The sequence below is a fragment of the Oncorhynchus clarkii genome, chromosome 10 (genome assembly GCF_045791955.1).
Source record: "Oncorhynchus clarkii lewisi isolate Uvic-CL-2024 chromosome 10, UVic_Ocla_1.0, whole genome shotgun sequence".
Taxonomy (NCBI): Eukaryota; Metazoa; Chordata; class Actinopteri; order Salmoniformes; family Salmonidae; genus Oncorhynchus; species Oncorhynchus clarkii.
In genome coordinates, this window is record NC_092156.1 from 55,715,027 (window position 1) to 55,742,691 (window position 27,665).

The window sequence follows — 27,665 nt, forward strand, 5'->3', positions numbered from 1 at the left end:
CCTGCAGCTCTTATGTTCTATCACTCGGTTAGATGATCCTGTCAGGTCTATGTTCCTGCTTGAAGGTGGTTGGATACTCAACATTATATCAACTGCAGTCGTCCAGAGAAAGAGCACAGAGAGGTACCAGGTGAAGTCAAACATCAGAGCTACGACTCAACTACTTGTCAGTACAGTTGGAATCATACAGTAGATATTACCATTACAAGTCAGTTAGAAAGGTTATCAAACAGTTAGTTAAGATGGATGACTACGTCAACAAAGAGGTTGTTGAAATTGACAAGGTTATTGAAGAAAACGAGAATGGAGCAATGAGGAGAGTGACAACTGAGACACATCCCTCAGGTAAGAACACAGAAATCTCTATCACACAAACACACACACACACACACACACACAGAAGCTTTGGAGCCCCTCTCACCCCACAGGTAGTAAATGAACATGTCATAAGCCTTGAATATTGTGTTTTTATATTATAGGAAGTTAGCGTTAAAACTGTTACATTTCTCTCAGCCTCATGGCAAAATGTGTAGAATAGCAGGAAATGTGCTCTAGACCAGCAACATTTTCTCTCTTCCCCATGGCAAAAAAAAGACACCCCTTCCAGGTTGGGTGTGGGGGGCCTTGCTCAGACCTGCTCTACACCACTGACTCACACACACGCACATACACACACACACACACACACACACAACGAACAAGATGTACAAACACATGACGCAAAAACAGAAAAGAACTAAAAAAAAGTAATTATTTTACCCCACATTTAAATATGCAAATGTTTTCAGTGTATTCAGAGGCTCCGACATGTCATTCTGATACAGTCAATTCCTGAGGACCCCAGAAAAGAGTAGCTGCTGCTATCGCAACAGCTAAAGGGGATCCTAATAAAATACATAAAATACCACAAGACAGCTGTGAGAAACGATCCTCTTGTAGCTGATCATGATGAAACTGCACTCTGCTGTGTGTCCGTGTGTTTTCACACCAGTGTGTATCTCCCCAGGACCTGACGGTTCAGGGAGAAGACTCTACGGGATGGTTGCTGTAAGCTTTGGGATGCTGTGTGTTCTACAAGTCGCTCTCAACATCTCCCTGCGACTAGAATGTAAGTGGATTATTGTTAAATCATCATGTTATATCAGACTTTGACGACAAGATCCAAAATTCAGATGAATTTTGTTCTGTTTAACTAAGTTCCTCCTATGTTAGATACGTTTAAATGACTGGCAAACCACATCCAATATATTCTGTCCTCTTTTAGCAGACTGTCTGACTGAAGAGAGAGACCAAAAACAGAGGGAGAAAGATGAACAGTTCTCTATTCCGGGTGAGTTTACCAAATACATGATCATAATATTAATTGTACATGTTCAATATGCACAGGGCCGTAGCAACATGAGGACATTGAGGTGCTGACCTCAGTAACTGTTTCTAATGAGAAACATGAATCAAATAGATTCTTAATCTGACTGAGTTCTAATCGCTCCTCTTTGTAAATGAGTGGAATCAAGAAAAGTGGTTTGTTTGTTAAGTTTGCCAAAGTCAACCCGGACTTGCATCCTGAATTTGACTTTTAAGCATCGTTTCACCACTTTCTCAAACGGCTAACTCCTCCCTCTCACGGCACTGGCCGATGGCCTGAGACGTGAAACGACCTACCCCAGCTCGTAGTTCGCTCTAGTAGACACTAGAGATGCTGCTGACTGTGTTTGCGAGATGCCAGACAAAAGTACATTTTCAAACCGACCAGCATCTCCTTTCGTGTCTACAGACATCCCCAAACAAATACAAAATGAATGAGTACAAAACTATTAAATAGTCGCTTAAATATGTGTCAGTTAGTCATGTTTTTTCGATTACCCTAAAAAAGTAGACGGCCCGGGTCAAAATTTTGATTTATGGCCCTGTGTCCAGATGATGTGTACATGTCCAAATATGGGCCTCTGGCCAGGACATCCTGTTCCTGTCGTCACGTGTTAGAGGGTGTGTTATTTTATATCTATATTGCATCTATTCCTTTGAAGTTGTCATGCTGATTGATGTCTAGAGACCTGGTTGACCTGGGGGGGTTCTGTGTTTTAACTTTTGAAAGAGTATGGCCCCACACCCCCAGTTTTATTGCCCTTATGGTTACTACAGTGCCTTGCGAAAGCATTCGGCCCCCTTGAACTTTGCGACCTTTTGCCACCTTTCAGGCTTCAAACATGAAGATATAAAACTGTATTTTTTTGTAAAGAATCAGCAACAAGTGGGACACAATCATGAAGTGGAATGACATTTATTGGATATTTCAAACTTTTTTAACAAATCAAAAACTGAAAAATTGGGCGTGCAAAATTATTCAGCCCCCTTAAGTTAATACTTTGTAGCGCCACCTTTTGCTGCGATTACAGCTGTAAGTCGCTTGGGGTATGTCTCTATCAGTTTTGCACATCGAGAGACTGACATTTTTTCCCATTCCTCCTTGCAAAACAGCTCGAGCTCAGTGAGGTTGGATGGAGAGCATTTGTGAACAGCAGTTTTCAGTTCTTTCCACAGATTCTCGATGGGATTCAGGTTTGACTTGGCCATTCTAACACCTGGATATGTTTATTTTTGAACCATTCCATTGTAGATTTTGCTTTATGTTTTGGATCATTGTCTTGTTGGAAGAAAAATCTCCGTCCCAGTCTCAGGTCTTTTGCAGACTCCATCAGGTTTTCTTCCAGAATGGTCCTGTATTTGGCTCCATCCATCTTTCCATCAATTAAAACCATCTTCCCTGTCCCTGCTGAAGAAAAGCAGGCCCAAACCATGATGCTGCCACCACCATGTTTGACAATGGGGATGGTGTGTTCAGGGTGATGAGCTGTGTTGCTTTTACGCCAAACATAACATTTGCATTGTTGCCAAAAAGTTTGGTTTCATCTGACCAGAGCACCTTCTTCCACATGTTTGGTGTGTCTCCCAGGTGGCTTGTGGCAAACTTTAAACAACACTTTTTATGGATATCTTTAAGAAATGGCTTTCTTCTTGCCACTCTTCCGTAAAGGCCAGATTTGTGCAATATACGACTGATTGTTGTCCTATGGACAGAGTCTCCCACCTCAGCTGTAGATCTCTGCAGTTCATCCAGAGTGATCATGGGCCTCTTGGCTGCATCTCTGATCAGTCTTCTCCTTGTATGAGCTGAAAGTTTAGAGGGACGGCCAGGTCTTGGTAGATTTGCAGTGGTCTGATACTCCTTCCATTTCAATATTATCGCTTGAACAGTGCTCCTTGGGCTGTTTAAAGCTTGGGAAATCTTTTTGTATCCAAATCCGGCTTTAAACTTCTTCACAACAGTATCTCGGACCTGCCTGGTGTGTTCCTTGTTCTTCATGATGCTTTCTGCGCTTTTAACGGACCTCTGAGACTATCACAGTGCAGGTGCATTTATACGGAGACTTGATTACACACAGGTGGAATGTATTTATCATCATTAGTCATTTAGGTCAACATTGGATCATTCAGAGATCCTCACTGAACTTCTGGAGAGAGTTTGCTGCACTGAAAGTAAAGGGGCTGAATAATTTTGCACGCCCAATTTTTCAGTTTTTGATTTGTTAAAAAAGTTTGAAATATCCAATAAATGTCGTTCCACTTCATGATTGTGTCCCACTTGTTGTTGATTCTTCACAAAAAAATACAGTTTTATATCTTTATGTTTGAAGCCTGAAATGTGGCAAAAGGTCGCAAAGTTCAAGGGGGCCGAATACTTTCGCAAGGCACTGTATCTATGAAGCAGGAATGTCCGGGGTATTGGCTGTGGCAGACACATTATAAATAAAAGTCCAGAACAAGGCATGCGACCCCAGAACAGTAAACAAGATTTTTTTAATTAACATGGATTTTGTGATCAGTGGCAAAGCTGTGATGACTGTAACAACGGAAGCAGGACCGCGGCTGAAACATAGAGAAAGGGCTTAGTATAATGCCACAATATACGATGCGCCAAAAAAACAGTTTCTAAGTGTGTATAGAACCCAGATACCGCCCGCAACTGCGCTGAAAGATCAAGTGCTGATGTCGAATGGACAGCAATGGGGGTATCTGTTTGATTACCTGGCCTGTAGAGTGAACCTCTATACGGTAGCCGAAGGAGAAGAATATACCGACCAGACAAGGTTTTGTGTCCCGAACTGAGACTTATCACCAAGGGGTATAGCTTGTTCACAGGCTACGAGACCCGTTGGGAAGGTACCCCTGACTCCTCAGGGACACCATCAAGGCCTCTGTAGCCACGCTTTTAGACGTGGTGATTGGAAAGTATATACGAGAAAAATGCATCGGTTGTGAGATCAATCACCCCAGCCAGCTCAGGCATCCTTGCCTATACAACCCCCCAAGATACTACTTCTTCAACCATTTTGAGGCGCTGGTGAAAAGACTTTGGTCCTGCAGGTTTATACCATCGCTGGTCAGAGCCCTGGAGTCTATGGGCCTATAGAGTTATCCTATAGAGTTATCAGAAGCCTATAGAGTTATCAGAAGCCTGGGAAGTAGGTCTCAGCGAGATGACATACCCCCATAGCTGGTATAATATCAAAGATAAGGACCGTGATTTTTATTGCAAAAAGTTATCGGAACCTGCAAAACTTATTAATTGAATGAACTCCTAACACTGAACAATATGGAAATATTCCTGATCTACAACCCTACGTAAACGTGTACAAATCTCAGGAGATGCTGCCGGGGGAATAAAGACCAGCGGTAATTTAGCCTACATGTTGGGGATGGGTCCATTTAGGACGTATGTGAAAGATAAAGTATTCCCATTCCCTGCGCATATACATGCAGGATTTTACAACATATTTGTGTATACCGACATCATATCCTATCAAAGGGTCGGAGACAGCTGTGTGCCACTCCTGAGAACAGTTCATATAGACGGAAAGGATGGGGACATAGTCACTATCACCTACGACAAGCCACACTACGTACCTGTAAGCAAGAAATATATTGAAAACATTCTTGTTGAGCTTAAAACGGATCAGAACGAAAACATTGAATTTACTTATGGTAAAACAATTGTAAAAATCCACTTTAGACCCACCAAAACCTCTCTACATATATAATATTAGTATTATATATTTTATATACATAATACAAATAAATTAAAAAGGGTTATGGAACACCGACATCTCGACCTTAACCGTTATGTCTCATACTATGTTGATCAAATGGGTAATGGGTTACCCGGCTATTATGGATCCCCAACCATGTACGGTTCGGGGATAGGAGGTATATTTCGTAACCTCTTTAGCTTTACCGTTTATGAAGGGAGGCCTCAGCATAGCCAAACCGCATTTAAAATCATCAGCAAAAAATATAGTAAGTGAGGTTGTAGCCAATGCTATGACCAGAAGGGCGTCACCAGATGTCGAGCGTCAAGAAGGCTCAGGGTTGATGATGTTGTCTCGAAGACCAAAAAAGAGACCTCCGGGTATAGGGCGCAGGCTTGCGCCTAAAAAACTGTTAAAAGAAACTCAGTAAGTCAAAGACGGGGTAAAGTGAGGAGGTCTAGACCAAAAACGGTAAAAATAATTCTCTGAAGTATTTTCTAAAAGAACAAGCACTCTTTTACACCGCATGTCCTCTGAAGCTATAATGACAGAGCTCGATCTTTTCACGGCCCCCTTAACCCAACATTTAGTAGAGGGGTCCAGTTATGTGGAGATAGCCCCACTCTCTGCCATTACAGACAACGGGCCCATAGAGTTTTTCATACCAGGCCACGGTGACAACTATCTGGACCTCAACAACACCTTGGTGCATTTGCGTCTAAAAGTGACCAAAAGAGACGGTACTAATATTGCAAACGATGCCAAAGTGAGTCTCATTAATTACCCAGTGGCCACCATCTTCTCCCAAGTGGATATGACTTAGGGTGAACGTCTAATAAGTCAAAGCAGTGCCACATACCCATATAGGGCCATCATGGAGTGCTTACTCAACTACTCTGAAGACACTCTCAAGACACAATTCAGCACCGGGCTGTTTAGCAAGGATACTGCAGGAGTCTCTATGGAATCGACAGACCCATCCACCGGTGCAAACAAAGGACTGCAGGCACGGGCTCGCTACTGTGCCGAATCTCGAGAGTTTCATCTGCTAGGCCCTATACACTCTGACATTTTCTTTCAAGAACGTTTAGTCTTAAATGCGGTTGATTTAAGACTAAAATTAACCAGGATGAGTTTTGCCTAATGTCTGCCCAGGACAGAGACTTTAGTTTAAAAGTGTTGGGGGCCACGCTTTTTATTAAAAAAGTGTCTGTATCTCTGGCAGTTCGTCTGGGTCACTCACAGGCTTTGATGAAAGGAAATGCCCTTTACCCTTACCAAAGAATTACCATGAAAACCTTTAGCATACCTGTGGGCAGTAGAATCTGCAGTCAAGAAAACCTATTTCTAGGCCCTTTACCACGATACATGGTTATAGGTTTGGTTGATCACGCCTCTAATACGGGCAGCTTAAATAAAAACCCATTTAATTTTCAATTAAAACCATCTTCCCTGTCCCTGCTGAAGAAAAGCAGGCCCAAACCATGATGCTGCCACCACCATGTTTGACAGTGGGGATGGTGTTCAGGGTGATGAGCTGTGTTGCTTTTACGCCAAACATAACGTTTTGCATTGTTGCCAAAAAGTTTGGTTTCATCTGACCAGAGCACCTTCTTCCACATGTTTGGTGTGTCTCCCAGGTGGCTTGTGGCAAACTTTAAACAACACTTTTTATGGATATCTTTAAGAAATGGCTTTCTTCTTGCCACTCTTCCATAAAGGCCAGATTTGTGCAATATACGACTGATTGTTGTCCTATGGACAGAGTCTCCCACCTCAGCTGTAGATCTCTGCAGTTCATCCAGAGTGATCATGGGCCTCTTGGCTGCATCTCTGATCAGTCTTCTCCTTGTATGAGCTGAAAGTTTAGAGGGACGGCCAGGTCTTGGTAGATTTGCAGTGGTCTGATACTCCTTCCATTTCAATATTATCGCTTGAACAGTGCTCCTTGGGCTGTTTAAAGCTTGGGAAATCTTTTTGTATCCAAATCCGGCTTTAAACTTCTTCACAACAGTATCTCGGACCTGCCTGGTGTGTTCCTTGTTCTTCATGATGCTTTCTGCGCTTTTAACGGACCTCTGAGACTATCACAGTGCAGGTGCATTTATACGGAGACTTGATTACACACAGGTGGAATGTATTTATCATCATTAGTCATTTAGGTCAACATTGGATCATTCAGAGATCCTCACTGAACTTCTGGAGAGAGTTTGCTGCACTGAAAGTAAAGGGGCTGAATAATTTTGCACGCCCAATTTTTCAGTTTTTGATTTGTTAAAAAAGTTTGAAATATCCAATAAATGTCGTTCCACTTCATGATTGTGTCCCACTTGTTGTTGATTCTTCACAAAAAAATACAGTTTTATATCTTTATGTTTGAAGCCTGAAATGTGGCAAAAGGTCGCAAAGTTCAAGGGGGCCGAATACTTTCGCAAGGCACTGTATCTATGAAGCAGGAATGTCCGGGGTATTGGCTGTGGCAGACACATTATAAATAAAAGTCCAGAACAAGGCATGCGACCCCAGAACAGTAAACAAGATTTTTTTAATTAACATGGATTTTGTGATCAGTGGCAAAGCTGTGATGACTGTAACAACGGAAGCAGGACCGCGGCTGAAACATAGAGAAAGGGCTTAGTATAATGCCACAATATACGATGCGCCAAAAAAACAGTTTCTAAGTGTGTATAGAACCCAGATACCGCCCGCAACTGCGCTGAAAGATCAAGTGCTGATGTCGAATGGACAGCAATGGGGGTATCTGTTTGATTACCTGGCCTGTAGAGTGAACCTCTATACGGTAGCCGAAGGAGAAGAATATACCGACCAGACAAGGTTTTGTGTCCCGAACTGAGACTTATCACCAAGGGGTATAGCTTGTTCACAGGCTACGAGACCCGTTGGGAAGGTACCCCTGACTCCTCAGGGACACCATCAAGGCCTCTGTAGCCACGCTTTTAGACGTGGTGATTGGAAAGTATATACGAGAAAAATGCATCGGTTGTGAGATCAATCACCCCAGCCAGCTCAGGCATCCTTGCCTATACAACCCCCCAAGATACTACTTCTTCAACCATTTTGAGGCGCTGGTGAAAAGACTTTGGTCCTGCAGGTTTATACCATCGCTGGTCAGAGCCCTGGAGTCTATGGGTCTATAGAGTTATCCTATAGAGTTATCAGAAGCCTATAGAGTTATCAGAAGCCTGGGAAGTAGGTCTCAGCGAGATGACATACCCCCATAGCTGGTATAATATCAAAGATAAGGACCGTGATTTTTATTGCAAAAAGTTATCGGAACCTGCAAAACTTATTAATTGAATGAACTCCTAAAACTGAACAATATGGAAATATTCCTGATCTACAACCCTAAGTAAACGTGTACAAATCTCAGGAGATGCTGCCGGGGGAATAAAGACCAGCGGTAATTTAGCCTACATGTTGGGGATGGGTCCATTTAGGACGTATGTGAAAGATAAAGTATTCCCATTCCCTGCGCATATACATGCAGGATTTTACAACATATTTGTGTATACCGACATCATATCCTATCAAAGGGTCGGAGACAGCTGTGTGCCACTCCTGAGAACAGTTCATATAGACGGAAAGGATGGGGACATAGTCACTATCACCTACGACAAGCCACACTACGTACCTGTAAGCAAGAAATATATTGAAAACATTCTTGTTGAGCTTAAAACGGATCAGAATGAAAACATTGCATTTACTTATGGTAAAACAATTGTAAAAATCCACTTTAGACCCACCAAAACCTCTCTACATATATAATATTAGTATTATATATTTTATATACATAATACATCTAAATTAAAAAGGGTTATGGAACACCGACATCTCGACCTTAACCGTTATGTCTCATACTATGTTGATCAAATGGGTAATGGGTTACCCGGCTATTATGGATCCCCAACCATGTACGGTTCGGGGATAGGAGGTATATTTCGTAACCTCTTTAGCTTTACCGTTTATGAAGGGAGGCCTCAGCATAGCCAAACCGCATTTAAAATCATCAGCAAAAAATATAGTAAGTGAGGTTGTAGCCAATGCTATGACCAGAAGGGCGTCACCAGATGTCGAGCGTCAAGAAGGCTCAGGGTTGATGATGTTGTCTCGAAGACCAAAAAAGAGACCTCCGGGTATAGGGCGCAGGCTTGCGCCTAAAAAACTGTTAAAAGAAACTCAGTAAGTCAAAGACGGGGTAAAGTGAGGAGGTCTAGACCAAAAACGGTAAAAAGAATTCTCTGAAGTATTTTCTAAAAGAACAAGCACCATGGCTCTTTTACACCGCATGTCCTCTGAAGCTATAATGACAGAGCTCGATCTTTTCACGGCCCCCTTAACCCAACATTTAGTAGAGGGGTCCAGTTATGTGGAGATAGCCCCACTCTCTGCCATTACAGACAACGGGCCCATAGAGTTTTTCATACCAGGCCACGGTGACAACTATCTGGACCTCAACAACACCTTGGTGCATTTGCGTCTAAAAGTGACCAAAAGAGATGGTACTAATATTGCAAACGATGCCAAAGTGAGTCTCATTAATTACCCAGTGGCCACCATCTTCTCCCAAGTGGATATGACTTAGGGTGAACGTCTAATAAGTCAAAGCAGTGCCACATACCCATATAGGGCCATCATGGAGTGCTTACTCAACTACTCTGAAGACACTCTCAAGACACAATTCAGCACCGGGCTGTTTAGCAAGGATACTGCAGGAGTCTCTATGGAATCGACAGACCCATCCACCGGTGCAAACAAAGGACTGCAGGCACGGGCTCGCTACTGTGCCGAATCTCGAGAGTTTCATCTGCTAGGCCCTATACACTCTGACATTTTCTTTCAAGAACGTTTAGTCTTAAATGCGGTTGATTTAAGACTAAAATTAACCAGGATGAGTTTTGCCTAATGTCTGCCCAGGACAGAGACTTTAGTTTAAAAGTGTTGGGGGCCACGCTTTTTATTAAAAAAGTGTCTGTATCTCTGGCAGTTCGTCTGGGTCACTCACAGGCTTTGATGAAAGGAAATGCCCTTTACCCTTTCCAAAGAATTACCATGAAAACCTTTAGCATACCTGTGGGCAGTAGAATCTGCAGTCAAGAAAACCTATTTCTAGGCCCTTTACCACGATACATGGTTATAGGTTTGGTCGATCACGCCTCTAATACGGGCAGCTTAAATAAAAACCCATTTCATTTTCAACACTTCAATGCAGAGTATGTAGCTCTCTGTTAGGACGGACGCTAAGGAATTCCAACCGCAATTTAATAACAACATATCTGTGTGAGAATTTTACAATCTATTCCTGGCTACCGGGAGGTATCTAAAAGATCTCTCTTTACCTATTGACAGAAACGATTTTGCAGAGGGTTACACATTGTATGCTTTCAATTTATCACCTGATGATGACACCTCAGGAAACCTTTCGGTGGTGGCCCAAGGTAACCTCAGGCTGGAAATGCGTTTCCGTACATCTTTAGCCTGTACCGTTAGCATGATTGTTTATGCATGCTCTGATTCAATCTTGGAAGTGAATACCCAAAGACAGGTCTTAGTAGATTATTATTAAGGATCGTTAAGCAAAGACATGAATACCCAAGAGTTGGAAGGGCTCATGCCGACTGATTGGAAAACAATTTTGTGGAGTGTTGGCTTGTGATGAATTACCTATTGAGAAATGGCAGGAGGGGCCTGCCATGTTTATTGTCAATACCCATCCTAAACACACAGTGAACATTGGCTAGCTGTGACATTAGAAGAGGAAGGAGGAAGAAAAATCTCAATTTTTTTTTATTCCTACGGTTTTTCACATTTCCCCAAATCTATTAAAGAATTTTTGACCAAAAATGGCTCAAAGATATACTACAACATCAAACAAGTGCAAGATAACCTTTCCACTACATGCGGTCACCTCTGTGTATTCTACCTATGCCAAAGAGCCTGGGGAGTTTCTTTTGAAGATGTTATGTCTCTTTATAAGGATGATTTAAGAAGTAATGATAACGTTGTAGCTTGTTTTGTTAGAAAATATCAAAAGTGTTCAAATGTGTTTCCTTTAAGACCGTGTAATCAAGGTGTATGCTCACGTCAAATGTTTCAAGAATGCCACAAATGTTAAATTGCTTATTTTTTTCAATTGATTGAATTTAATCATAGTCATTCAAAAGTCTAACCACCCAGAGAGATCGGGATTAGGGAAAGGTCCGGAGGTGTTCAGGGGGGTAAATGAGTTATCATCATTCATTTCATAGGGAGGCGGGTTGTTTGGGAATCTTTAGGGGTGCTGTATCTCGTTGAAGGTTTTTGTTTTAAAGGGTGAATCTGTTGACGAAGCTTATAGTTGGGTACACCCGAGAGGGGAATGTTGAGGATGGCCAGGGCCTTAAGAAACTGAAGCCACTGGAGGTCTTCTGTCATCAGCAACCTTGTGGGCCGATGTGGTACTTTTAAGCAAGTCAAGCATATGTGAACCCCTGACAACAGAGCCCTGAAGGATAAACTCTCCTTTGCCGTTCCATGTAGCGGCCCCATTTGAGTCTTTTATCTTGTTCATAATGTATCTAACATTTATCCTGTTACGTGCCGGAACATGGGTTAACATGTCATGCATAACTTTATCTTCAACAGGCATTTGATCTTCAGACGGTAAGTTCGCAGGTACAGGCATTACAGGGGCTTGGCTCTCGCTAGGCTCGTCATCTTTTAAAGGGTCCGGTAGGGAAATAGTTAAATGGCCGGTCTCTCTCTCCCCTTATTTCACCAAGGACAAATACCTTTGCAAGAGGTTTGTGTATTTTTGGACCTTATCATAGGGGTTCAATCCTTTTTGATTCAAAATATCCTTCATGGCAGTATCCAAATCATTTTCCGCTGTTTGTCTGAGATTTTCAAGGCCCTGCACTTGTTTTTTAAGTCTATCCAACTCTTGTTGTGGCACCAGATACATTTTATTGTCCATCACCCTCTGTGTTCAACCCCCACGTCTGGCAGCAATAAGGCTGGTGATGAAGGGCACGGGTATACTTATTAAAACCTCTTACTTCTACCCCCTCCTTTTTCGAACATTCTGTTAAAAATCGCGCAACTTTTCAGCGTCCTGCTACTCATGCCAGGAATATAGTATATGCATATGATTAGTATGTGTGGATAGAAAACACTCTGAAGTTTCTAAAACTGGTTAAATCACGGCTGTGACTATAACAGATCGTGTGTTTCATTGAAAAACGCAAGAAAAACTGCTCTCTGAAAGCTAAAAATAATTTCCATAAGTCACTTTCATGGGTTGTTAAAAGAGGACAAAATTTAATATCGACCTGCATGCAATTCATACAAATTCCACACGATGTCGCCATTGTCGTCATTTTCAATTGAATTTTTTGTTGGAAAATCCAAGTATCTGGCTTCCGTTTCTTCCAGTCTCCACCAGGACGCTGTAAATGTGGACAATGGCAGCCATTGATTTGCAGACGAGGAGCAATTGAATATACATCGCCCTGTAATCATTTTGATAGATTATAAACGTTTACTAATACCTAAAGTTGGATTACAAAAGGATTTCGAAGTGTTTTGTGAAAGTTTATCGTCGACTTTTTTAATTTTAAAAAATGACGCAGCGTTTAAAAACGATGTTTTTTTCTGAATGACACAGCTTCCATAGAAAGCTATTTTGGGTATTATGGACCGATTTAAACGAAAAAAAGACCCAATAGTGATGTTTATGGGGCATATATTAGTGCCAAGAAAGAAGCTTGTCAAAGGTAATGAATGTTTTATATTTTATTTCTGCGTTTTGTGCTGCTTCGGATAAGCAGAGTCTTTGTTTACGTCGCATTCAGGCATTTTGAGGTGGTGCATGCTATCAGATAATACCTTCTCATGCTTTCGCCGAAAAGCATTTTAAAAATCTGACTTGTTGGCTAGGTTCACAACGAGTGTAGCTTTAATTCAATACCCTGCTTGTGAATTTTGATCAAGGTTTGAGTTTTAACGAGTACATTTAGCATTTAGCGTAGCGCATTTGCATTTCCAGGTGCCTACTTGAGACATATGCGTCTCAAGTAGAATCAAGAAGTTTAAAGGTAGAAGAAAACCCCCAGACTGTTGTATGCTATGTCGTTTCTTTTGAAGACTGGCCCTTTTATTGGCAAAGAGTTTGATCGCGGTCTTTTGTCTCTTTAATTTTTTCAATTGGGTCAGGGTGAGTGGAATGCGTCCTTTGAGAAGATTCAAAGCAATCTCACATAGGGATAATATGAGATCTGAAGAATAGGGACCCAAGATGGCCTTCCGTTCATTAGCTGTAGCCCCAACTAGGCTTCTCAAGAGGGGCAGGTTTCTTTTTGAACGCAGAGACATAGCGGTTACTTTTTAGGAATGTACGCAGCCGGCCACTCCCACGGGAACAGACCTGTTCGTAGCCTCAGGTGTTCTGGAGTATTTGCTTTTAAATCCACGACTAAATAAGAAAATTGTGCTTGGTAGCGTCCTCATAGCTCTCCATGAAGTAGGATTTCCTTCCCGGGTACATCTGCTGAGCTAGAGTGTTAATTTGTACTTTGTCTCTAGGATTTTTGAACAAAACCATATAATTGGCGTTCAAACTGATGGTGCGGCTATTTTTACCTTGGTGAAACACATTCTGCACCAAGTAAAGCACGGACAGGTTTCTATGATGAGTATATTGGGTAAAAGCTCAGGCAATTTTGGGATGTTCACTACCTGCAAATAGCATATCGTCCAAAACCAGCAGATTGTTTTTATGAGGAGGTAAAAGTTCATCATCAGACAGGGATTCAGGTATTCCTTCAACAAACTTGATTTTTATTGTCTTCAACAATTCATCATAAAGAGGTTGATAACAAGAATAACACCACACAACATTATCAGGCTTTTGAGATAACACGTTCAGAATTCTCTAAAATACTTTTTACAAAACAAGTTTTACCGCTATTAGACGGCCCTGCGATTAAGGCCGAAAATGGTAGTTGCAACCGGGGGTCAAAACCTTCTACAGCAGTCATTATATCTTAAGCTTTAATGACACACTGCGGCTTGTTGCATAAGTCAGTAGCCAAAGGGCAATGTGGTCCCGTCAGGCAAAAGCAGTCTCTTGTCATAGACACCCTGAATCTTTTAGTAAGTGGGGCATTCCTTAGATGGAAGCCCTTTTTATCCCTAACAATTTCGACACATTTCGTTTGGTTTTGTTGACCTCTATTCTGTAAGGGTCAAGAAGTATGCCTTCTCTGTCGTGATAGTCTTGAATGTACTTGTCTTTGCTCTCTTGATCTGTGACCGATGCAGGATAGCCTGAAGCCATTTGCTTCAAAGATTTTGGCCACACGATACCCCATCTCTAAAGCCTTAGAGAATTCAACTGTGACCCAAACCCCTGTCAGGGCTCTTTCTTGATCTAAGTGACCACATGGGGTTTGCTGTTTGTTTTCACTGCAGGTGCGACAAAGGGGAAAGAAAATACCAACACTGGTATAAACAAACCCCTAGGAGGGTAGACAGTTGCTTTGATCAGACCAAAATAGTTTTGAGGTAAGTCAAAATCGCGATGAATAATTTCCGGATGCCCCATAGGATAGCATGAGGAACTCATTACATGAGGATAAAGGGATGTAAAATCTACATATCCTATTGTCTCGTTGGGTTGCGCTACATACCGCAAGGTCAAAGCATTGGTGCGGCCTCCATACAAGGCCTGTCGTGGTTCCAGGGGTTCTGGTGTGTCATAGCTGGAAAGGAAGGCTTGAACATGAGGATCAGACTTTTTGAGGGCGGCCCATTCGTGCTCTCACAAAAACTCCACTTTTAGCCCGTAAGTAGCCTGTAAAGAATCCAATTTGGCTTGAAACTCTTGGTACATTTCCCCAAAAGTATTTTGGGTTAGGACACATAGGGCCTGGGGCACAAAGCAAGATTTACAACCGTGGAAGAAACAACCGTTGTACTCATACACGGTCTCAACCCCGTCAATCTGGTTGTATCCATCTTTATGGTAAGATCCAAACACCTTCTCCCCCCGATTCAAAGCATGTTGAATAAAAATGTCTTTATCCTGGGCCAAATACTCCAACCATTGAATGGACCCACTAGAGTATGACTTGAATTGGCGTCGGTAGTTGTCAGGCGAGGGGATTGCTATAGATGATGTAGGCAGAAAGTGTGTACGATAGGTTTTCATGCATGCCAATGCAAAAGTTGTACAACTCCAGGGGTCAGTGCCTGCATCTTTGATTACCTCTTCTCTGAATCTGAGGCATCCTTCACGAAGTATAACTACATCATTGTCACAGTATGATTCCATCTCTTTATAGAAATCAAAGGTGCCATGTCTTCCTGTCTCGTACCACGTCATGAATCTCTCACGCTCTTTGGGAGACATTTGGTCACACCCGTACATTTCTGGGCTGGGATATGATCCGACATAATGTAGATTCTCCTCAGATGTGAAGAAGTGGGGGAACCAGCCTTTCACAGAGTTTTCAAAACCCAAGGCCTCTGGCATTTGAGCCAATCTCATGGGTAAGAAGCTTAAACTGTCAATGTATCTCTGATTGAAGGCTGGGTCTACAAAACACAAGATTTTACTAACTTGAGCTATGACACTGGGTGCCACGCCTTGCTGTATCAAGGGATTCAGAAGAAGGTAAGAGTCGTAGGCTCTAGCATTGTGCGCTATAAACGTGAAGTTTCTGTACTGGGGTTTTCTAAAGTGTTTTAGAAAGAGCAGTGCACAATTGGGTCCCTCTGCCGACCACTTTTCACCCTTGAAAGTCATGGTAGATACAAAAATAGCTAAATTTGTCTTAAAATCATAGAACACATATTTCTCTGAATGTTCATCTTCAGCCAAGGGCTGAATATAACACTCGTGTGGCACTTCTTGAACCACTTCAGCGTCTCTGCTTTTCAAAGGCCCTTTACAGATTGGACAATGTATGATTCCACACACATGTGGTTTAGGGCTATCTATTTTAAGGTTGTAATTGCAATGGCATTTTGGGCATATCTTGTTAATGTCACAACTGCTTACAGATTTACATGCCTTGGGGTGCCATGTTTCGAAATTTTGTGTTTTTCGTAAGAGTAGGTCGAACGACATGTGCGGTGGTAATCCTCACAGGGTGTCAAGTATAAGGGTTGCATTGGGCAATTTGCATGCTGACATACTGAACAGTTATAACGGAACGAGTGCCCCCCCCTTTCGGGTGTAGCCGGTATGGCAGGATGGACACACATGGTGCGCCTAAAAATGCAATGATGTTAGTAACTGCATAGTAATGTTTGTTTTGCACATAAAAGTACAGAATCTGAGGATGCGGTTGGGGGTTGTTTTGGAACTTCAAGAGAGCTGGATTAGCTCTACTGTGGTAAAAAACCACAATCTTGATATTCAGAAAGTTTTCAAATTTGACTATGTCAGAGAAAGCCACAGCATCCTGTATACCGAGACCCACAGCCGTTTGGATCTCTCTAGCCTTTTGCAATGCCGTCAGATCCGTACATCCAGGGTTAAGTAAATGCGCTAGGCCTATTGCAAAACATAGCTTATTATCGGGATTGTGAACGTTTATGAGGTAGGCCCTTTTGTTGCTTATGATTTCTGACTGCATTAGGCTATCAAGCTTCCTTCTCTGCCCACCACCACCCTGGGGTTGACGTATTATTTGCACTACAAGCTCGAGGGTCTGATCTGCTATGATGGCTAAATTTGACTGAACAAGGCGTTCTAGCAGTGCGATAAATTGTTCAAGATCTGCTTCGCCATTGGGTAAAATAAGAGAAACTGTGTTATGCATCTCCACAAATTTCCAAATGTAAGACATCACGTGGTTCGCCATAATCTCTTGCCCTGTCCAACAGATCGTTCAGAGTGTCCAATATCATTACGTAAAACACAGCATAGTCAAGGTTCTGATTCACCCATAGGAAATTGAAAAACTGTCGAATCTCTGTATTGTTGAATTTATTTCGGTACACAACCCGGACATTTCTATCAATATCATCTCCCTCCTGATTTATTAGACAATTTTCCAATTCCCCCAAAACATTGTGTTACGTTTCAGACTCTACGGACATGGGCGTTAACGGTTGGGATGTCGCTGTTGGTGTAGGGGGTGCCGAAAATGTCCGGCTCTCGTTCATCCGATTAATTAGGGTTATGAGGGCTTCGGGAATCTGTGATAACAGGTTTTCATCGGGCGTCCCTGACTCGTTCATACGATTAATCATTTCTAGGAGTTCGGCTGGAATCTGTGATAATATGCTTTCATCTATCGGTATTATGTCTGTTACCCCCGCCTCGTTCATACGATTAATAATTTCTAGGAGTTCTGGCGGTATCTGTGCTAAGAGGCTTTCAACTGTCTCAACTTGTTCCTGTGGTTCTGCCATTTGGATAATTAAGGATGTGCGTTTTGGGGTATTTCTGGAATGATCCGTGTTACATATATGATTTTAGCACCTGTATTTGCGTTTTTTAATCGGTTTGCTGTTTAACATGCGTGGAATTGTTCTATGCCAGAATAACAGATCGTCTCGGTACTGTCTCTCAAGTAAAACCCCCAGTCGTTTGTGTAACAAAACCTTCCTCGATTTCAAAGCCCTGGAAAAGACTGTGAAAAACCTTGCTTGTTCTATTTCAGATCCGGATGTTGACGCCATAGAATTGTCGGGGTCAAGGAGGTTGGCTGCATCACAGAATAACCGGTTGTCAACCTCTGAAATGTCATTAAAAACAGGGATATCCCCTGCTTTGGTTGTTTCATTGGGAATGTTCGGTGAGCCGGAATCCCCCAGCTCTAGATGTATGTGGCCTTCTGTGCCGTTTTTCGCCGGGGAGGAGTCTGATAGAAAATAATACATACAACATAGGTTATTAAATATAAAAATATGTTATATACATAAAATGTCAAATATATTTCAGGTATAATACTATATATTAACAATACATAGTTAAAATACCTCGGCTTTTTTAGCGCTGGCTGAATCTGCTGAATCGCAGAAACCGGGGGGCGTGACTTTTTCATCTAGTGTTCCCGATTCTGAAGGGCCGGTCTCGTGGGAGTCTGAAAAAAACATTATTTGTCCTTGTTTTAACATATTCAAGCCTACAAATGTATAAATAATAAAACTATGTATAACTAATAATATATATATATATATATAATGACTTCATGCCGTGTTGATGGAGCGCCGAATCGTGACGCCTCACGTTCCCGGCACAGTAATACCTTTCTGGAGATGTTGATTCAGAGCAATGTACAAGAGCCCTCGTTATGCATTGCTTGTTGGGGCCTGGAATGTGTAGCGAGTGGGTGGAGGTTCCCGGGGGAGTTGTCGGAACGTTTAAATTCTCTGTTCTCTGTGTGCTGGAAAAAACGTTCGTGCAGAACGGGAGAATTGCATCCAAGTCACCCATTGTGTCAGTTGTCCCAACGAAGTCGTTCAGGGTCCATAATGATGCCTTTATCCTTCTTGGCTGTATGTCGGCTGTAAATACAAAAGTAGCTTTTAATATAGGGTGCACACTATTTGTTTTTTAATTTCTAAATATTCTTGGGTATGTGATTATTTGGACTTACGTCGAAAATAGGTTGATGGCGATTGGCTGGCGGGGGTTTGAGTCTGCAAATCACCGTCTAACTCGTTCTGTTCCAGATCAGTTAAACCTCTTAAAAGCTGCGTAAATGATGGGGACCCTAACAAACGTTAGATAATATTAACAGTTATACAATATACATTAAAACGCTAATATTATCTAACAGTTATACGAAATATATACACTTGAACTTATATGTGCATTTAGCATGAAATACATACCTTAAAAAAATCGTTGTCCACCCCCGTTTAAACACAAATAACTCGTGTTTAATATTACAGTAATATCACGATAATATTCAAACAAATCTTAAAATATATTTTTCACTTACTCACCTCCAGAAATATCCATTAGAAGGGCTTCACAGACTATCCTTTGTTATCTGTCCTGGGACTGCTGCCTGGTGTTTGGAGTTAGGGTAAGGCCGTTGGTACAAAAAATGTAGAATAGCATCTGTTTCATCTGCTCTTCCGAAGTCATTCAGAGTGCACACTTTTCGTTTTTTAATATCTAAATATTCTTGGGTATGTGGTTATTTGGACTTACACCGAAAATTGTGTGATCGTGAAGGGCTACGTAAAGGACAGTCGCTTCCCAATCACTTATGTCCAGTAGCCTTCAGAAATATCCATTAGGAGGGATTCACAGACTCTTTTTTTAATCTTTCCTGGCAGCTAAATATTCGGGGCTGTTGGTCTGTGGGTTTTCGCTAAAGCTGTGCTAACATAGTGTTAAAGTATATGCTCCACTAGACTCGCTCCGCGTTCGTGTCCCTAACTAGAGAATGTACGGAATGAGTTTACAGGGCCGTGGTGGCATTGTCTCGGGAGATGTCATGTTTGCAACACCCTGTATATTTGGTTTAGAGAACAAAGGCAGTGAATTCAAACAACAGGAGGGGATGTCGAGACATTTTGTCTACAACCGGGGTGGGGGCATCGAGAGCTGATTAGAAATATCAATGTTTAACCCCGGGGGGTCGGCAGATATCTGGACATGCTGTATGCATGATAGTGCAAACCTTGGTTTCAAACGATCCCCTACAGAGATAAAGTGCCTTGAGTGCAGATGCCTCAAGGCAAGGTTTTAATTCAACATTTTTACCCCCCACACACACTCCTCCTGGTACGTCACACGCACACTCACGCACGCACCCTGATTTTCCGTGTCTTTTATCTTCGCGACAGACCGGGGTGATGATGTAAAATACATTTTCCTATCATTAAAGGGTGAGATACAGTTTTAAATTCCTTTGATTTAATCCCAAAAAAATTGTACAAACTTTTTTAAGACATGTTAGAATTAATTACCAAATTTGACTAATATTTAAACATGCATCACGAGTGTTTTGTGTAAAAACATTGGAGGCCTACAGTTGTACATCATTACAAACTTTAATAACCAGTAATGTTTATAACATAACATTGTAGGAAAGACTATAAAATAATACATTATTTTTTATAAGACATTGCATGCTACAGACCAGGGCGTGAGAGAAAAGACTATTTCTCCTTTCGTTAATTAAAGGGTGAGATACATTTTTAAAACCAATGATTTAATTCAAAATATTTAGTACATACATTTTAACACACGTTATAATTCAACATTTTTACTATTTCTTACAGATTAAGGGTCTGGTTAGCCCTGACCATTATCCGTTTCCAATTCACCATCGCAAAGACGCTTGCCCGCTCCATCAAAGCTCCGGACGTTTTCACTCCAGGGAAAGATCCTCCTTATGGATTGTGAGTCCTGGGTATGTCTCAACGATAACCTCGGCCATCGCCGTAATTGTTCACGATTTTGGAAAAGACTGTCCAGCTTATTCATCAGTGTTCTGAAAATATGATAATTGCGCCATTTAAAACTGAACACTGGCATAAAAAAGTTTACATCCTTGCATGCATTGGAAAATACATGTGAACTGACAGATTTCGTCGCATTTGCACTATCAAATTGTTCACAAGCTAAAATTGTCACTTTGGAGTCAGGGGTATAAGCCATTGAAGTGATTCTTAGGGCCATCAGATCACTTCATCCGCAGACCAGTTCTTCCACCGCATATCCGGGTAAACTTGAAGCGCTCAAGGCCTGTTCAATTTAACACAGCGCGAGTCTTATCTTAAGCCATTCTCTCATCCTTAGCGCTGGAGAAAAACTCCTGGGTTCTGCCCGATAAAGGGGTTTGGACACGCTGTCTGTGAATATCTTAACCGTAGATTCCTCAGGTTGGAATATGTAAGACATATGTCCCTCACTCGTACCCAAAACCTAAAACATTCTGGGGCCTCACGCAAAACATCCTCCAGGCTTTTGTCATTGGGTTCATGACATGATCCGCAATACACCCCGAGAATTGGCCTAGGAGACATCTTTTTATGTTTAATATTCTGGGCTTTATTTTAAAAATCTTGTTTACTGTTCTGGGGTCGCATGCCTTGTTCTGGACTTTTATTTATAATGCGTCTGCCACAGCCAATAACCCGGACATTCCTGCTTAATAGATAGCAACCATAAGGGCAATAAAACTGGGGGTGTGGGGCCATACTCTTTCAAAAGTTAAAACACAGAACCCCCCCCCCCAGTTCAACCAGGTCCCTAGACATCAATCAGCATGACAACTTCAAAGGAATAGATGCAATATAGATATAAAATAACACACCCTCTAACACACGACAACAGGAACAGGATGTCCTGGCCGGAGGACCATATTTGCACATGTACACGTCATCTGGACACAGGGCCATAAATCAAAATGTTGACCCGTGCCGTCTACTTTATTCTCTTATTCTCTCTACCCTCCACAAACACAGTAACAGACAGAGTCACAATCACACAGGTATCCATCCATAACATCAATGCGTTAGTCTTACAGTCAATACGTCACAAACTCATTGCTATAACACCATGTGAAAGAATAGCAGAACTTCCATTCATTTGAAATAAATAAGCAATACATTAGTAGTAATCTGTCATCATGTCTGTAGGATTATGAAGCAGAGACTTATATTACAGTAATGTTGAAGGGATCTGGGTAGTATAAGTAATGTTGAAGGGCTCTGGGTAGTATAATTAATGTTGAAGGGCTCTGGTAGTATAAGTAATGTTGAAGGGTTCTGGGTAGTATAAGTAATGTTGAAGGGCTCTGGGTAGTGTAAGTAATGTTGAAGGGCTCTGGGTAGTATAAGTAATGTTGAAGGGCTCTGGGTAGTATAAGTCATGTTGAAGGGTTATGGGTAGTATATGTAATGTTGAAGGGCGCTGGGTAGTATAAGTCATGCTGATGGGCTCTGGGTAGTATAAGTAATGTTGAAGGGCTCGGGGTAGTATAACTAATGTTGAAGGGCTGTTGCTAGTATAAGTAATGTTGAAGGGCTCTGGCTAGTATAAGTAATATTGAAGGGCTCTGGGTAGTATAAGTAATGTTGAAGGGCTCTGGGTAGTATAAGTAATGTTAAAGGGCTCTGGCTAGTATAAGTAATGTTGAAGGGCTCTGGCTAGTATAAGTAATGTTGAAGGGCTCTGGCTAGTATAAGTAATGTTGAAGGGCTCTGGGTAGTATAAGTCATGCTGACAGGCTCTGGGTGGTATAAGTAATGTTGAAGGGCTCTGGCTAGTATAAGTAATGTTGAAGGGCTCTGGCTAGTATAAGTAATGTTGAAGGGCTCTGGGTAGTATAAGTAATGTTAAAGGGCTCTGGCTAGTATAAGTAATGTTGAAGGGCTCTGGCTAGTATAAGTAATGTTGAAGGGCTCTGGCTAGTATAAGTAATGTTGAAGGGCTCTGGGTAGTATAAGTCATGCTGACAGGCTCTGGGTGGTATAAGTAATGTTGAAGGGCTCTGGCTAGTATAAGTAATGTTGAAGGGCTCTGGGTAGTATAAGTCATGCTGGCGGGCTCTGGGTAGTATAAGTAATGTTGAAGGGCTCTGGGTAGTATAAGTAATGTTAAAGGGCTCTGGCTAGTATAAGTAATGTTGAAGGGCTCTGGCTAGTATAAGTAATGTTGAAGGGCTCTGGCTAGTATAAGTAATGTTGAAGGGCTCTGGCTAGTATAATTCATGTTGAAGGGCTCTGGCTAGTATAAGTAATTTTGAAGGGCTCTGGCTAGTATAAGTCATGTTGAAGGGCTCTGGGTAGTATAAGTAATGGTGAAGGACTCTTGGTAGTATAGGTAATGTATAAGGGCTCTGGGTAGTATAAGTAATGTATAAGTGCTCTGGGTAGTATAAGTCATGTTGTAGTGCTCTGGGTAGTATAAGTCATGTTGAAGGGCTCTGGGTAGTATAAGTCATGTTGAAGTGCTCTGGGTAGTATAAGTCATGTTGAAGGGCTCTGGGTAGTATAAGTCATGTTGACGTGCTCTGGGTAGTATAAGTCATGTTGAAGTGCTCTGGGTAGTATAAGTCATGTTGAAGTGCTCTGGGTAGTATAAGTCATGTTGAAGGGCTCTGGGTAGTATAAGTCATGTTGAAGTGCTCTGGGTAGTATAAGTCATGTTGAAGTGCTCTGGGTAGTATAAGTCATGTTGAAGGGCTCTGGGTAGTATAAGTCATGTTGAAGTGCTCTGGGTAGTATAAGTCATGTTGAAGTGCTCTGGGTAGTATAAGTAATGTTGAAGGGCTCTGGGTAGTATAAATCATGTTGAAGGGCTCTGGGTAGTATAAGTAATGTTGAAGGGCTCTGGCTAGTATTACTTAGCCAGCTAGAAGGATGAAGTAAGATGGTAACTTTAAAAGGAGCCCACCTCAGCAGTATCAACAAATAGGCTACTAAGCTCTCATAATAACTTTGCTTTACAAAGATTAGTCTACTGAGACAGACAGTGATGTGGCGCTCAGTGTTGAGGCTGATGAAGGCTGCAATGCATGCAGGAGGAAGCAGAGGAAACAGAGAGAGAGAGGAAGCAAGGCGGAGAGAGGTTAATACAGTGGTTCCCAAACTTAGGGTTGGGGTCCCATGTGGGGTCCCCTGACTAAATCTGTATCAAAGAAGTTAGGAACTAAAAGAAAAGAAGATGTGTTTAAATATGAACATATTCACATGGCCTATCTTCCCCGTAGGCCTACATTTAAATGCACTCAAAATGCTAACAATGCAGGTGTAAAATAGTCCTACATTTCCCTAATATCACTGGTTGTTCTTCTTATCTCGATCACCACGGAGTTTATAGTTTACCTATTACACATATTTTTCTAACCACAACATCACTGATATTAATACAGAATCCTTAGTAATATTCAAATCATTCAAGTGAATGTGACAACATGATCATCTGTGTGCTCCATTGATATCTGTTTGTGCGGAGCTGGATTAGTAATGCCTTGTAATACAAATGTGAACGCAATGTCATTTGAGAAAAGCCATATCTATGTAAAGAGATGATGAATTACACATTTCAATACTACAACTGACTGAACAGTCACTGACGCTACTTGTCAGTGTAACTCATTTCTCATATTTCTCCCCTTTCCGGGGTATAACATCAATATTGTATAGCTATTAGGCTGTGTGTTTGTAGATCAACTGAGGTGAAAGAACCTACAGCAGCCAAGGTGATAAAGGCTGGGGTAACTTTTGCTTGTTTTTGCTGTTCTCCAAAAAGTATTTAAAAGTTTTTTTTATTATATTGAAACTCAATCCCTGGTTACGGCCCTGAACGCGTACTAAAATGCTTTTTTGTATTCTTTCATTAATGAGTGAAGAACAATGAAATGCCAATGAATGTTTTAACTTACCTGTTCTGAAGGCTGGAACAAGTTTGAATCCTGTTGGTACTTCGTCTCTTCTGAGATTAAAACCTGGAGTGAGAGCAGACAGGACTGTGTGGAGAGAGGAGCAGACCTGGTGATCGTAAACAGCAGAGAGAAACAGGTGAGAGAGTGGGGGGAGAGAGATAAATACATAGAGAGAGAGAGAGACATGATAAACATATTTTGATCAGTGTTCATTTATCTTTCTCAACAACAGAGATTTCTATTTGCCCTCAACAAGAGAGCCTGGATCGGTCTGACTGACAGAGAGACTGAGGGGTTCTGGAAATGGGTTGACGGCACACCACTGATAACAAGGTGAGAGATTTGACCATCCATTTGTGATATGGAGACATTGAAAACAAATGGTATTGCTTCAGATCATCTTCATAAAAACACATTTTTCCCTTCATAGATGTCATTCAATGAGCTCTATAGATGAATCATAGAAACCAAGCATTATCTTCTTAAAGAAGTAAAAAAAGTAATTTTTTTGACACTATATATACACTGCTCAAAAAAAAAATAAAGGGAACACTTAAACAACACAATGTAACTCCAAGTCAATCACACTTATGTGAAATCAAACTGTCCACTTAGGAAGCAACACTGATTGACAATAAATTTCACATGCTGTTGTGCAAATGGAATAGACAACAGGTGGAAATTATAGGCAATTAGCAAGACACCCCCAATAAAGGAGTGGTTCTGCAGGTGGTGACCACAGACCACTTCTCAGTTCCTATGCTTCCTGGCTGATGTTTTGGTCACTTTTTAATGCTTTCACTCTAGTGGTAGCATGAGATGGAGTCTACAACCCACACAAGTGGCTCAGGTAGTGCAGCTCATCCAGGATGGCACATCAATGCGAGCTGTGGCAAGAAGGTTTGCTGTGTCTGTCAGCGTAGTGTCCAGAGCATGGAGGCGCTACCAGGAAACAGGCCAGTACATCAGGAGACGAGGAGGAGGCCGTAGGAGGGCAACAACCCAGCAGCAGGACCGCTACCTCTGCCTTTGTGCAAGGAGGAGCAGGAGGAGCACTGCCAGAGTCCTGCAAAATGACCTCTAGCAGGCCACAAATGTGCATGTGTCTGCTCAAACGGTCAGAAACAGACTCCATGAGGGTGGTATGAGGGCCCGACGTCCACAGGTGGGCGTTGTGCTTACAGCCCAACACCGTGCAGGACGTTTGGCATTTGCCAGAGAACACCAAGATTGGCAAATTCGCCACTGGCGGCCTGTGTTCTTCACAGATGAAAGCAGGTTCACACTGAGCACATGTGACAGACGTGACAGAGTCTGGAGACGCCGTGGAGAACATTCTGCTGCCTGCAACATCCTCCAGCATGACCGGTTTGGCGGCGGGTCAGTCATGGTGTGGGGTGGCATTTCTTTGGGGGGCCGCACAGCCCTCTATGTGCTCGCCAGAGGTAGCCTGACTGCCATTAGGTACCCAGATGAGATCCCCAGACCGACCCCTTGTGAGAACATATGCTGGTGCAGTTAGCCCTAGGTTCCTCCCAATGCAAGACAATGCTAGACCTCATGTGGCTGGAGTGTGTCAGCAGTTCCTGCAAGAGGAAGGCATTGATGCTATGGACTGGCCCGCCCATTCCCCAGACCTGAATCCAATTGAGCACATCTGGGACATCATGTCTCGCTCCGGATGCTTTAGTCCAGGTCTGGGAGGAGATCCCTCAGGAGACCATCCGCCACCTCATCAGGAGCATGCCCAGGCATTGTAGGGAGGTCATACTGGCACGCGGAGGCCACACACACTACTGAGCCTCATTTTGACTTGTTTTAAGGACATTACATCAAAGTTGGATCAGCCTCTAGTGTGGTTTTCCACTGTAATTTTGAGTGTGACTCCAAATCCAGACCTCCATGTGTTGATAAATTTGATATCCATTGATAATTTTTGTGTGATTTTGTTGTCAGCACATTTAACTACGTAAAGAAAAAAGTATTTAATAAGAATATTTCATTCATTCAGATCTAGGATGTGTTATTTTAGTGTTCCCTTTATTTTTTTGAGCAGTGTATATTTTTTACTTTTTGTTGGTGGCCCACATCTGACAGCGTGTGGCTTTAAAGCTGAAGAAACACAGGCATTATGTATTTTATTTAGGATGATGTTTTACTGTCAGTGTGACTGTCTGGTTCTCTGTGTTGTTAAACATAGTTACTGGATAATCGACCAGCCTAATAATGGACAAAGTGTTTCAACCTTTCCGGGGGAGGACTGTGTTGTACTACAAAATGGACAAGACCAGCCTGAAAAGACATGGAATGATATAAATTGTGCAGAAAAACGTATCTGTATTTGTGAGTTGTGTAACAATAACCTACTGTAACTACCCATCCACCATCTCCCCGTCTATCTCTCTCTATGACTCTCTCTGACTCTCCCTCTCTCATTCTGTCTCCATACTTACTCGTTTATGTTTGTTTCATTCTGAACATATGAATCAAATTCCCATTTACTTCCTGGGATGCATTAGTAGCTTCCTGTCTTCAGTCGTTAAATGATGGACACATCACAGACACAGACAATGATTGAGACACAACAACACTAAAAGTAAACAGCTGCATTAGAACAGATAGAAGGGACCAGTATGAGGTTGTTAAGTCAGTACAGTCGACTCCTGATAGGTGCACATCAGATAAGTGCAAGACCTGGGTTCAAATACAACTTGAACTTGAGCTTTGAGTGTTTGCTTTAGCCTACCTTCAGTGCCAGGTGGGTACTGGGGCTTTTCTGTTGCAACAGAAGTATTTTAAATGATTCATACAGAGAGTCATTCTGGCAGTACTCCTTAGACACTGGATCCAGAGGGGTGAATTCATGATTTTTCTCTGTGCTCATTTCTATAATGTTGATGCCTTGATTTATTGGGTCTCATTGTTTCCGGATTCACAGACACCCAAATATCCCCTACGTATATTTTGAAATGGCCTATTGATTAACGAGACAAACTCTATCTTATTATTTTGTGCTATATTTTGCAATTTTCCCTGGAACAAGTTATTATAAATTGTTTTACATTGTTGTGTCTCAAATGGGCCACTAGGCTATAAATAGGATCTATGTCAGGTCACCCTAATGAAGATGTCAGCTTGACGTTGAAATGTCAGTCACCTGTTCGCATCCTGTACAATGTATTAATGTGAGCAATAAGAAATCAATCTGTCTTTA

At 41.9% G+C, this 27,665-nt stretch overlaps 1 protein-coding gene across 1 annotated transcript; it reads left to right on the forward strand.

Moving 5' to 3' along the window:
- The first annotated feature begins 22 nt into the window (after positions 1-22).
- Positions 23-27,665, forward strand: LOC139419665 (C-type lectin domain family 4 member E-like). Its single transcript, XM_071169650.1, has 6 exons — positions 23-345; positions 1,007-1,108; positions 1,265-1,330; positions 24,463-24,587; positions 24,684-24,784; positions 26,652-27,665. The coding sequence occupies exons 1-6, from the start codon at positions 243-245 to the stop codon at positions 26,821-26,823; spliced, it is 669 nt and encodes a 222-aa protein (XP_071025751.1). The 5' UTR covers positions 23-242; the 3' UTR covers positions 26,824-27,665.

Excerpts from the sequence above, each read along its gene's own strand:
- LOC139419665 (XM_071169650.1), top strand. The coding sequence starts at position 243 with ATGGATGACTACGTCAACAAAGAGGTTGTTGAAATTGACAAGGTTATT. Across the intron at positions 346-1,006 it reads AACTGAGACACATCCCTCAG|GACCTGACGGTTCAGGGAGA; the intron begins GTAAGAACACAG and ends GTATCTCCCCAG. Across the intron at positions 24,588-24,683 it reads TAAACAGCAGAGAGAAACAG|AGATTTCTATTTGCCCTCAA; the intron begins GTGAGAGAGTGG and ends TCTCAACAACAG.